The sequence below is a fragment of the Aquarana catesbeiana genome, linkage group LG13 (genome assembly GCF_042186555.1).
Source record: "Aquarana catesbeiana isolate 2022-GZ linkage group LG13, ASM4218655v1, whole genome shotgun sequence".
NCBI lineage: Eukaryota > Metazoa > Chordata > Amphibia > Anura > Ranidae > Aquarana > Aquarana catesbeiana.
The window spans coordinates 142,683,408-142,696,651 of NC_133336.1; the positions used below are offsets into that span (position 1 = coordinate 142,683,408).

Consider the following 13,244-nt stretch of genomic DNA (forward strand, 5'->3'; position numbering starts at 1 on the left):
CCGCATCCATGCTGGCATGGAGGGAGGCTCCCGCTGTGTGACGGCGTCTCCTCATCTGACGGTTCTTAAATAACGGGGGGCGGGGCCACCTGGTGACCCCGCCCCCCTCTAACGCACGGGACATGACGGGACTTCCCTGTGGCATTCCGTGACGTCACAGGGAAGTCCCGTCAAGTCACCTTGCGTCAGAGGGGGGCGGGGTCACCGGGTGACCACGCCCCCCGTTATTTAAGAACCGTCAGACGAGGAGACGCCGTCACACAGCGGGAGCCTCCCTCCATGCCAGCATGGATGCGGAGCGGCCCGGAGAAGAAAATGAAGAAGAGAAGAAAAGAAGAAAAGAAGAAGAGAAGAAGAGAAGATAAAGAGAAGAGCAGGAGCCTCCCCCCACGCCATGGGTGCGGAGCGGCCCGAGGAGAAGAAGATAGAAGACGCCGCGGAGGAGATGCTGAAAGAGAACGCCGGAGGAAGAACCAGAAGAAGAAGATGAAGGAAGATAGAAGAAAGAAGAAGCATTTAAATAAAGGAATTGTCAAAAACTGTCTCTTGTCATTAACATTTTTGACAGTTTTTTAGTGAAATGGTAGGGGTAAGTACTTACCCTTACCATTTCACACGGGGGGAGGGCCGGGATCTGGGGGTCCTCTTGTTAAAGGGGGCTTCAAGATTCTGATAAGCCCCCCGCCCGCAGACCCCCACAACCACCGGCCAGGGTTGTGGGGATGAGGCCCTTGTCCTCATCAACATGGGGACAAGGTGTTTTGGGGGGCTACCCCAAAGCACCCTCCCAATGTTGAGGGCATGTGGCCTGGTACGGTTCAGGAGGGGGGGGCCCGCACTATCGCCCCCCCCTCTTTTTCTGCGGCCTGCCAGGTTGCGTGCTCGGATAAGGGTCCGGTATGGATTTTTGGGGGGACCCCATGCCGTTTTTTTTTTTATTTTGGCCGGGGGTTCCCCTTAATATCCATACCAGACCTGAAGGGCCTGGTATGAAATTTAGAGGGACCCCCACGTCATTTTTTTTTTATTATTTTGGTTCGGGGTTCCCCTGTGGGGAATTCCCATGCCGTTTTTATCAATGAACTTCTATGTGTATTGTCAGACCGGCAATGCAATAGCCGCGAGTAGTTTTAAATGAGTTTTTTCCTTTGAAATGTCATTTTGCTGTCAGACTGTTCTAAACACAGGAAACATGAACCCCTTTACAGGCATTCTATAGACACCCCCCAGCTACGAAATGTAAAGGGATATTACACTTTTATTGTTTGACTTTAAGCATTATTAAAATCACTGCTCCTGAAAAAACGGCCGTTTTTAAAACTTTTTTTTGCATTGATCCATGTCCCCTGGGGACCACCACATCTTACAATACAAATTGTAAGCATGGAAATAAGTAAAAGTGGAACTCAAGCCATGTTATATTTTCTTCTTTTTTTTTTTCTTTAAGACTCTGCTTCCAACAGTGGAATTACATTCAAGTTAAAAAACACATTTGCAGCTCAGGGTACACTTATTGTGCCTTGGGGCAGTGATGAAGCGACTCCCATCTGTATGCACAGAAGTGATATCTCGGTCTGGCCATTCAAGCAGCCGAAAACACCAAACCCAGAAGGAAGACCGAGAAGATGGAAGCGCCTGGGCGGGCATCATTTCACAAGTAAATCTGCCATATTGTGCTTATATGCTGTGCATACTAGTACACTGTGGCATAAACCCCCTGGAGAGCCATTTAAAATAAAAGATACAGCAGAGTTAAATTCCAAAAAAAAACCTCAACCCTCTCATCCCTCCCACTACCTGATTGCTGTAATGGAAAACAAACACCATCTATAACATCCTTTTTACTTCTGGTGAATTTTGGGTCCCGATCCTTCATTCCTTCTATGTTTCCCCCGCAGTGGGAAACGGTGCCATTGAGGAACCTGTATGGTGTTCTTGGGCAAAAATATCTTCCTTCACAGGTAAGAAAAAAAAAAAAAATAGCCATACTGTACATGATGGGTTGGGGAAGGAGGAATGAGAAAAATAGAATTTTTAAAACAGCTTACCTGTAAAATCCTTTTCTTGGAGTACACCATGGGACACAGAGCCTCAAGTATTTACTTAGTGGGTAATGGGCCTACCATCAGGTGTTAACACTGGTATAACCATACAGGAAGTTGACTCCCCTATATAACCCCTCCTCCTTCCAGGAGTACCTCAGTTTTTGTAGCCAAGCAATATACTTACATCCCATAAAACAGAGGGGCGGGAGCTCTGTGTCCTATCATGTACTCCAAGAAAAGGATTTTACAGGTAAGGAGTTTTAAAAATCCTATTTTCTTTATCGTACATCATAGGACACAGAGCCTCAAGTATTTACTTAGTGGGACGTCCCATAGCAATGCTACTTGAGGGGAGGGAGACACAACCCGTAGGGCAACCCCCAGACCTGAGGACTTATACTGCTGCCTGCAGCACACTGCGCCCAAAGGCGATATCCTCATTCCATCTTACATCCACTTGATAAAATTTTGTGAATGTATGCACTGAAGACCAAGTCGCGGCCTTGCAAATTTGAGACATGAAGGCCTGGTGTAGCACTGCCCAAGAAGCACCAACTGCTCTGGTAGAGTGCGCCTTAACTTGAAAAGGTGGAATCTTTCCCTTTAAATCATAAGTTTGAATTATAACTTGCCAAATCCACTTAGCGACAGTAGATTTCGACACTGCCTGTCCTTTCTTAGGACCCTCCGGCAGAATAAATAAGACCTCAGTCTTACGATAGATTTTCACTGCTCTCACCACATCATCAAGACAATGTAGTGACTTTTCTTCCTTGGAACATGGTTTTGGGAAAAACGATGAAAGGACAATATCTTCATTCAGATGAAAGCCTGAAACCACTTTTGGCAAAAAGCCTGGACGAGGGCGTAACACCACTCTGTCCTCATGAATAATCAAATATGGCTCTTTACAAGAAAGAGCAGCAAATTCCGATACCCTCCTTGCTGAGGATATAGCAACCAAAAATGCTAGCTTCCTTGTCAAAAGGACTAAATGAATATGCTGTATCGGTTCAAATGGCTGTTTTTGTAACACAGACAAAACTAAATTCAAGTCCCAAGGGCTTAAGGATGATTTAACTAGCGGATTAATCCGCATCACTCCTTGCATGATACCCCAGACTAAGAATGCGTAGCAACAAGAATTCTGCCTATGATATATCTCTGAGGGTGCCAACCCTTGGATTCACACTAGGAAACATAAGCTTTCCAGACTCTATAGCTCTGGAAACTGGCTTCCTAGCATTAATCAAAGTATAGATAACTTACCTAGAAAGCCCACATTTCTTCAGAATGTGGGTCTCAATAGCCAAGCCGTTAAATTTAGCGTTCGTAAAGTAGGATGGAATATCGGCCCCTGTGATAGCAGGTCTGGCCTTAGTGGGAGGGACCATGGGTCCTCAGGTGCCATCTTCACAATTTCTGCGTACCATGACCTCCTGGGCCATGCTGGTGCTGCCAGTATTGTCGGCTTTCTTTCCAGCTTGATCCTGCAAAGCAGTCGAGGCAGCAAATGAATCGGGGGGGAAATGCATGGATCAGTGAAAACTGATCCCACGGGGTCACCAACGCATCTGTTCCGTATGCGAGTGGGTGCCTTGTCCTGGACACAAAGTTGACTAGCTTCGTGTTGAATCTGGACACTAGAAGGTCTACATCCGAAGTCCCCCCATCTTTGGCAAACAGCCCGAAAAATCTCAGGATGAAGAGACCATTCCCACGGGAATAACTGCTGGCAACTTAAGTAGTCCGCCTGCCAATTCTCTACTCCCGGTATGAAAACTGCCTATAGGCATGGGACATTCTTTTCTGCCCAAGTTAGAATCTAGTTCACCTCTCTCTGAGCTGAGAGACTTTTGGTGCCCCCTTGGTGACTGATTTTTGCCACAACCGTGGCATTGTCGGATTGGATCCTGACAGGACAATTCTTTAACCTGAAGGCCCAGGTTCTCAGAGCCAGATACACGCCCGAATCTCTAGGATGTTGATGGGCAAGGCTCTTCTGGTTCTTAATCACTGTCCCTGGACAGTCTTCTTCTCTAGTACTGCTCGCCAGCCTGACAGGCTGGCATCTGTCGTTACTACTTTCCAGATAATTGGTCTGAAGGACTTTCCCTTCAGCAGGTTCCGAGTTAGTAACCAACTGAGGCTTTGGGACACTCTTGGGGACAGCCGCATTGGCAAATCCAAAGCTTGAATAGTCTTGTTCCAAGCAGACAGGATACTGTTTTGAAACAGTCTTGAATGGAATTGGGCATAGGGAACTGCTTCGAATGAAGCTACCATCTTTCCTAACAACCTCATGCAAAGGCGAATTGAGGGATTTCTCTTCGACCTGACCATCCGCACCAGCTCTTGTATGGAGCTGATCTTTGCGGGAGGCAAGAACACCATTTCCTGGGCTGTGCCTATGATCAGGCCCAGATACTCAAGCCCTTTTAGTGGCTTTAAGGATGATTTCTTCAGGTTGAGAATCCAACCAAGACTCTCCAGGTAACTGCTTGTAATGGCTACATCTTGCTTCAAGCGAGCCAACTGGTCTATTAACAATAGATCGTCTATGTAAGCCAAGACAGTTATGCCCTGTGCCCTTAACCTGGCTAGAGGTGGGGCTAGTACTTTTGTGAATACCCGGGGTGCTGTAGCAAGCCCGAAGGGCAAGGCTACAAAGTGGTGCTGTTCTACTTCGAACTGCAGGAACCTTTGGTGAGAAAGAAATACAGGGACATGCAGATATGCATCTCTGATGTCGATGGATGCCAGAAGTTCTCCTTGTAGGATGAAAACGACTGACTTGATTAACTCCATTCAAAAGGAGCAGATCTTCAGGAACTGATTTAGATTCTGTAGATCTAGAATTGGTCTGGCATGCCCATTTGGCTTTGGTACCGTAAACAAGTTTGAGCAAAACCCCAAACCTTGCTCTTGTGTGAGAATCTGTATGATCACCCCTTGAGCCAATATCGGTCTAATGCTTGCAACAGGGATTGCCTTTTCCCTGGATCCTTGGGAACATTTGATCTCAGAAAACGAGACGATGGAAACTCTCGAAATTCTAGCTTGTATCCTAGAGACACTGGAGAGAGTCCATTTGTCCTGAATTTCCCTTTGCCAGACTTCTGAGTACCTCAGAAGTCTTCCCCCCACCTTGGTGAGGGGAGATGCCTCTTCATGACGAGGCTTTGGTATTCTGCTTTGCACACTTGCGGCCCCAGGTCTTCCTTTGTCCCTGGGTTTGACCCTGAGGTCTTCCTCCAGAGTCTGGCAATCGTCCCGCCTAGAGGTGGATGCACCTGGCGCGGGAAAAAAAAGTGCATGTAAACGAAGGACGTTTATATTTTCTTTTGACTGGCAAAAGAGTACTTTCTGCTAGAAATTGTTTGGATGTATTTATCCAAACTATCGCCAGATAGTTGTTTTCCCATAAAGGGAAAACTAGTAAGAAGGTTCTTGCAAGGCGCTTCAGCTGACCAACCCTTTAACCAAAGGGTCCTTCGCATGTGTACTAGTACAAGCGCAAGGCGTGATGCCTGATGAAGAGAATACTTCATAGCATCTATGTCAAAACATAATGCTTTTGGTAGTTCGGCCAACTCCCCGGGCCTGTTGTGCAGGGAGCTCATTAAGAGCATCTGTGAACTGGTCCTTTAAGGACTGACAGATGCCTATAGCTGCAATTGCAGGCTGAGTCACGGTCCCTGCTAAGGAAAAAGAGGATCTTAACAGGTCTTTTAATTTCTTATCTGTTGGATCTTTAAGCATATACGCATTGTCAACTGGACAAGCTAAACTTTTCTTCACATTGGAAATTGCAGCGTCAAATGCTGGAACTTTCCATCTTTTTGTGAATTTTTCCTCCATAGGATAGAGAATTGAGAATCTCTTTGGAGGGGAAAATTACCAGTTACACTTATTGGTAACGGGTTTTCTAGGAAATCTTCCAGGACGGCACACCTGAGAGGACGGGTCTCACCTGACAGGAAACACAAACAACAGAGTTTAAAAGGCCCCACCCTTCCCTCTGTCCCTCAGTTATGATAAAGTATAAAAAATCCACACCAGTGCCAGAGGGTACATTCTGTGAGAATTGAAACATCACCGACAATTAGGGGAAGGGAAGTAGGCCTGCCGTCCTGGAAGATTTCCTAGAAAACCTGTTATCGGCAAGTGTAACTGGTAATTTTCTCCAGTCATCTTCCAGAACGGCACACCTGAGACGATGAGCAAGAAGTTCAGGCCTAACTTAGGGTGGGACCACCGCCTGTAGGACCTTCCTGCCGAACGCCAAGTCCTGAGGGGACAATAGTTCCACTCTGTAGTGCCTCAGGAAAGTATTTTGGTTCATCCATGTTGCTGCCTTGCAGATTTGATCAATCGAGGCGCCTGCCCTCTAAGCCCAGGAGATCGCCAGTGATCTAATTGAGTGAGCCTTAAGGTGAGCTGGAACCGGTCTACCCGAGTGCTTGTAAGCTATTGAGATAGTCTGTTTGATCCACCTGACTATCGTTGGTTTGGAGGCCTGAAGACCCTTTCTCTGGCCACAAAAAACCAAGTTAGATTTACCGGTAACTTGTTTTCCAGAAGTCTTTCAGGACAGCACCTGAGAGATAGCGACTCCTCCCACCGGAACCAGGAAACACCTTCTTCCTCCAAACTTTAAAGGGAGGCGCCTCCCTACCATACCTCAGTTGTAGTAGAGAAGACCTCCGGCCCCGGCTGGAACACATAAGTTAGTCACAGCATAGTATATTAAATACAATAGGGCGGGATGTTGCTGTCCTGAAAGACTTCTGGAAAACAAGTTACCGGTAAGTCTAACTTGGTTTTTCCCAAGGAGTCTTTCAGGACAGCACCTGAGAGGATAACAGAGACTTACCCCCTTAAGGCGGGACAACAGCTTGCAGGACCTTTCTGTCAAACGCCTGATCATTAGCAGATGTGAGGTCCAGCCTGTAATATTTCACGAATGTGTGAAAACTCGACTATGTTGCTGCCTTGCAAATTTGTTCAGGGGTGGCACCAGCTCTCTCTGCCCAAGTGGCTGCTAGTGCTCTTGTTGAGTTCGCACAGATTCCTGCTGGTGGAGACACACCTGCATGCGAATAAGCCTCTAAAATGGATAGTTTCAGCCACCTTACTAAAGAATCCTTAGATTCTTTCCTGTTGCCCAAAAAAAGCACAAACAGTGAATCTGAACGTCTAAAAGGACCTTGTTCTTTCCAAATAGCATAACAAAGTTCTTCTGACATCCAACATGTGGAAACAAGTCTTCTTCTCCCCTACTGGGTTGGGGCAGAAGGTTGGAAGTATAATGTCCTGAACACGATTCTGCACTGAAGCTATCTTTGGTAAGAATTTCTGATCTGTCTTACGTATAACCCCATCAGGAAAGATAGACAAATAGGGTTCCTTAATTGATAAAGCTCACTGATCCTGCTTGCAGAGACCATGGCAATCAGAAACACAGACTTAAAAGTGAGATATCTGAGTGGTGCTTCCTCTAACGGTTCAAAGGGACTCTTTGTTAGAGACTGAAAGATTATTGACAGATCCCATTTAGGAAAAAAGTTAAGCGGTGCTGGTCTGGATCTCGTGAGAGATCTAAAGAATCTGGTTACCAACGGATTAGAGGCCACAGATCTATCTAAGAACGCTGCTAACGCAGCAACCTGCACCTTCAAGGTACTAACTGCTAGTCCCTTGTCGGCTCCATCCTGTAGAGATTCAAGAATGGTAACAAGACTCCCTGGGTCCTGGGCAGATGAATTACACCATGTATTATAAACCCTCCAGACCTTGGAATAAAATGTCCCTAGTCACCTTTTTCCTACTTGATAATCTTGTAATAGTAAATCGTGCCTGAGGGGCAGATGCCAATAAGGCTGGACTGCCATTCTCAGAACGGTTGAAAACCAGGCCCTTCTTGGCCAAAAGGGCATGATTAGGATGACTGGTACCATTTCTTTCTGAATTTTCCTTAATATTAAGGGAATTAACTGGAATGGGGGGAAAGCGTAGCAAAGATGGAATTTCCATGGATACGCCAGAGCATCTGTCCCTAGTGACCCATCGTGACTGTTTAGGGAAAAAAATAGCGGAACCAGGGCGAACCTTTGAGGCGAACAGGTCCACTTCTGGCAGCCCCCATTTTTCGGCAATCATAGCGAACACCTCTGGGTTCAGAGACCATTCTGCTTCCTGAATGGGGTTTCTGCTCAGGAAATCCGCCACCCTGTTCAAGGACCCTTTTAAGTGGACCACTGATAGACAGCAAGTGTCGTCCTGCCCACCGAAGAATGTCCATGGCTAGTACTTGCAGCGATTTACTCCTTGTACCTCCCTGCCTGTTTATATAAGCCACGGCTGTGGCATTGTCCGTTAGTATTTGAACATGCTGAGCCCGAAGACCCTGAGCGAATGACTTCAGAGCCAAGTCGATCGCTTTGAGCTCTCTCCAGTTTGAGGACTGCGTCGCCTCTTTCCTGGACCAGTTTCCCTGAGTGAAACCCTTTTCTAGGTGGGTCCCCCACCCCCAGGAACTGGCATCGGTTGTCAGCCTTTTTCCGATCGGAAAGACCCAGACTAACCCCTCCGATAGGATATCCTGCCTCTTCCACCACCATAGTGACCTCTTCACCTGGGTTGGAATTTTTACTTCCGATTCTAGAGATTCCAAATTGTGATCCCAGGATCTCAGAAGAAAGGCCTGCAGATGTCTGAAGTGTAACCTTGCCCACTGAACAGCCGGCATTGACAAAGTCAGAACACCCAGAGCTGACATGACCCGCCTTACCGTCAGCTGCTGGTTGGTCTGCAGTAAAGACACTGTATCCTGGATCTTTTCCTTCTTCTCTGACAGAAGAAAGATCCTTTGATCTACAGAATTTATTACATACCCTAGAAACCGAATCTCCTGAGATGGGTTCAGGGAAGATTTTTGGAGATTTAGAATCCATCCGAGAGACTCCAGATGGCTGCATGCTCTGCCTAAATTTCTCTGCAATTCCTCTCTTGAGGGGGCGAAAAATAGTCTAAATAAGGAATTACTGCGATTCCCTGAAGACGAAGTGGAGCTAGTGCCTCTGCCATCACCTTGGTGAAAATTTGTGGTGCGGAAGATAGCCCGAAGGGTAAGGCTCCGAATTGTAAATGCTGGATTCCGCCCTCCAACCTTACCGCCAACCTGAGATACTTCTGGGATTGGGATGAGATTGGAATATGCAGGTATGCATCTTTTAAATCCACTGACGCCATGAAGTAACCTGGAGTCAGTAGATTTCTGACAGTGAAAATTGAGTCCATCTTGAACTTTCTATACTTGATGGCTACGTTTAGCGGCTTTAGATTGAGAATTAATCAAAATCTTCCTGTTGGTTTTTTTACCAGGAAGACATGCGAATAGAATCCCTCCCGCTGTTCTTTTGGTGGCACTGGGATTACTACACCCTGCTGCATCAGTTCCTCTAGAGAGGACTTCATGGCCAGGGCCCTTATTGGATCTCGAGGGGTATTTGTTAACAAAAACCTTCCTGGGGGGCTTCTGAAAAACTTGAGAGTATAGCCCTGCGAAAGAGTGGTCAGAATAAACTGATTTAAAGTTATCCCTGACCACTGCGGAAGAAACTCTCCTAAACTTCCGCCAACCCGCAGGGACGAGTCATTGCGATTTCTCGGCCTGTGAAGGCGGACGGAAGAGAATTCCGCCTTTACCCTTCGTTTTTTGAGCGGACCAATTTTTCCTCCTCCCCTGAAATTTACTGTCCTGGTCTTGAGCTTTTTGGAGGTCCCAAAAAGATGTTTTGGGCCTGCTTTTTCTTTTTGACCGGGAAGGACTTCTTATCGGCAGTTCTGTCTAGGATATTATCTAGATCAGGGCCAAAAAGAAGGTCACCTGAAAAAGGAATCCCACAAAGTTTGCTCTTTGAATCTGTATCCCCTGGCCAGGTTTTTAGCCATAAAGCTCTTCTTGCAGCATTTGTAAAAGCTGCAGACCTAGCTGACATTTTAATTGCTTCAGCCGAAGCATCCGCAATATAAGCCACTGCAGAGATTAGGGTAGGAAAGGAATCTAAGATCTCTTGTTTGGGTGAATCTGCCACTATATGTGATCTAAGCTGGTTCACCCAGTATTCCAGATTCCTGGCCACAAATGTTGTGGCCCTTGCTGGCTTCAAATTGCTCATGATTGATTGCCATGATCTTCTGAGCAAAAGATCCATGCGTTTGTCCATTGGATTCAAAGGACAGGTCTGTGGATCTTGAGACCTGGGAAAATGCAGCATCCAACCTGGGCACCTTATTCCACACCGCAGAAGGGTCCTCCTCAAAAGGGAAGCGCCTTTTGTGGACTCTGGAAAAAAAGGGTTTTCTCTCTGGATCTTGCCATTATTTAGCAATGGCATCAGAAATGACCGAATGGACCGGAAATTCGGCCCTTAGGTTCATTTAATCCTGCATACATGCGGTCATGAAGAGATAATTCCTTTTCCTCACTTAAGCCAAGCGTAACATGAATAGCTTTAAGGAGCCCGTCTACCTCCTCCAGGGATAGCTTAAATTTGGAAGGGGCCACCTCCGCTCCCTCACCCTCCTCTTCCGAATCTTTAACGGAAGGAGCAGCGGACTGCTCTTCCCTGGTTGAGGGGTCTTCAGATAGAGCTTCCACCACCGGGATAGAAAGAGAACCCTGGGAAGCCTCAGAAGTGGATGGCTGACTAGCAGCTGGATTAACTAAGGAGTCACGAAAAGTTTGAATCGTGGCATATAGTTCCTTCTTTAGAGGCAACCAGGTCATCACAAACCGAAGCGGATTCTTCCTTGACAAAAGAAGTGATGCATGCACTGCACAGGGCTTTTTTCCAATTTTCTCCCATTTTGGCCCTGCAAGAAGGACATCGCTTTTTTGGGTCAGAGCTTTTAGCCTGTGAGAGAAAAAACAAAAAAGGAAAAAAAAAAAAAAAAAAATCAGGGGACCTTTTAGGGAGACCCAGTCTCAGCTTCACAAGAATCACCCACAGGTGCACTTAGAAGAAACCAGTCAGCCTCTAGTGCCCAGACAGGCCCCTTGCCACTAGGGGGTAGAGAAAAAAAAAAAAAAAAAAAAAAAAAAAAAAAAAAGGTATAGACCAAACCCACGTAAAGGAAGAAAACAGACTTTAAACCGCTGCTCCTACCTGAGCTTTGCTGGCACCTGTGCCTGTCCCCACCGCTGCAGACGCTGAGTCCTCCATCTCTGGTGTGCAGCTTTCCACTCGTGGCTTCATATACCGCTTCCGGACTCCCATAGTGCATCTGCGCCGGACCAGAAGCGGAAATAGGTGCCAGCTCCTGTTCTCCCTCCTTGCGTCCACGCCGGAAATGACACTTCCGTTGACCCAGTGACCCGCTTTGTCACATCCGGCGCAACCGCCGGCAAAATGGCGGCGGCGCACACGCACCACCGCTCCTACGACTGCGCGGGTCACGGGATCTTCGGCTCTCACGAGCACTAGGAGGGGAAGAGGAGCCCGATTCCTACCGCTGCGGATACTTGGGTAGGCCGGGAGGACAGCAGGCCTCCTGCGGAGGAAAAAAAGAGAAGGAAGCCCCGTCTCCCAGGAGCACCTGAGAGACCTTGACTCCCCTCCCAAAAAGATGTTCCCTCCGGGCCAGAGGAAATACAAAACTGGGGTATGGTAGGGAGGCCCCTCCCTTTAAAGTTTGGAGGAAGAAGTCGCAATCTCTCAGGTGCTGTCCTGAAAGACACCTTGGGAAAAGTAATTAGTAGATGGTTTGATCTCCTAAACTCTCTTTAAAAATAGACTAAAAGACAACGTCTAATAAGTTTTTTGTTTTTTTATTTAAAAAGGTTTTTATTTGCCAAATAGTCATACAGGTTATTAGCAAAATGCAATAGACATTATATATATATATATATATATATATATATATATATATATATATATATATATATATATATATATATATATATATATATATATATATATATATAACAATCCAAGGTGTATCCAAATTCTAATATTTGCATACATATAAAAGATGAATACATTTATTATATCGCTTTATAGTTTGTCATTGCTCTTTGTACATTTGGCTGCTTTTTTTTTTGAAAAACCAAGACAAAACAAAACAACTTTGTCTAAACAGTAGCACAGTAAAAAAGATAACTTATGTTCCTATAGGCAGAAACTATATCGTTCATACCGTACTCCAAGAACCAGGGGGAAGTGTCCCTCATAAACCCTTTGTGCTGTGTGCTGTTATGATTCATCTCCCCACGAGATCTCTTAGTTATCATCTGAAAAATATATTTAACTTGCGCAGTTACAAGACAGATTGTAGCGTATTTTCAGAGTTAATCCATTTTCCCCAGATTTTATAAAATTTTTTGTTCGATCCTCTGGATTCATACGTCATTTTATACATGGTGATGTTGGCATTAACTAATCCTTTCCAGGCGTTCAATATAAGGTAGTCTCTTCTAATCCAGTGAAGTGCAATTAGTTTTCTTACATAGTAAAACAGTAATCTTAGTAGTGTTCTCATGTTATTGATCATAACTTCATCTTCTATGATCCCTAGTAGGCCTAGAAGTGGGCTACAGATGTTTAGTATATCAAATGTGTCAGCAATAAATTGGGTCACCTGTGACCATAGTGGTCTCACTCTGTCACATTCCCATACCATATGTATAAAAGATCCTTCTGCCGTCAAACATTTATGACAAGTGGGGTCTTCCCTTCGTCCCATTTTATAGAGTCTAAGAGGGGTATAATACATTTGATGCAAGTACCTAAGCTGTATTAGTTTGTCTCTGGCAGAAATAACCGTAGGCAAATATGATGCAAGAACTCCCTCCCATTGATCAACTGTAATTTCTGGAATGATCTCCACCCATTTTTCTTTAAGTTTACATTCTCTAGAATTCTCCCTTTCTGCTAGTGTATTATAATATGTAGATATTCGTTTAGTATGGTCTGGATGTGCAAGCAATCTTTCTATTTTACAGTTCTCCAGTAACACCGGTCCAGCACCAAATTGAGCATGGGCAGCGTGTCTCAGTCTAGTGAATTGGTATTCCCATGTCTCTGGAATATTCAATTATTTTCTCAACTGTGAAAAGGATTTCAGTTCCCCACTGATATATAACTGATGTAGGTATGTGAGCCCATACTTGGCCCAGCGAAATCCGTCTTCCAA

General features: G+C 45.6%; 1 protein-coding gene across 3 annotated transcripts in view; it reads right to left on the reverse strand.

The window, feature by feature from the left end:
• VPS18 (VPS18 core subunit of CORVET and HOPS complexes) overlaps positions 1–13,244 on the reverse strand; it is a 215,181-nt gene that overhangs the window by 141,870 nt on the left and 60,067 nt on the right. The window contains exon 2 of one of the 3 annotated variants that reach the window (XM_073610190.1): positions 12,249–12,342. The exons of the other annotated variants lie outside the window; for them this stretch is intronic. Coding sequence (XP_073466291.1) covers positions 12,249–12,342 — 94 coding nt within the window. The remainder of the gene's footprint in view (positions 1–12,248; positions 12,343–13,244) is intronic. 3 annotated transcript variants of the gene reach the window in all.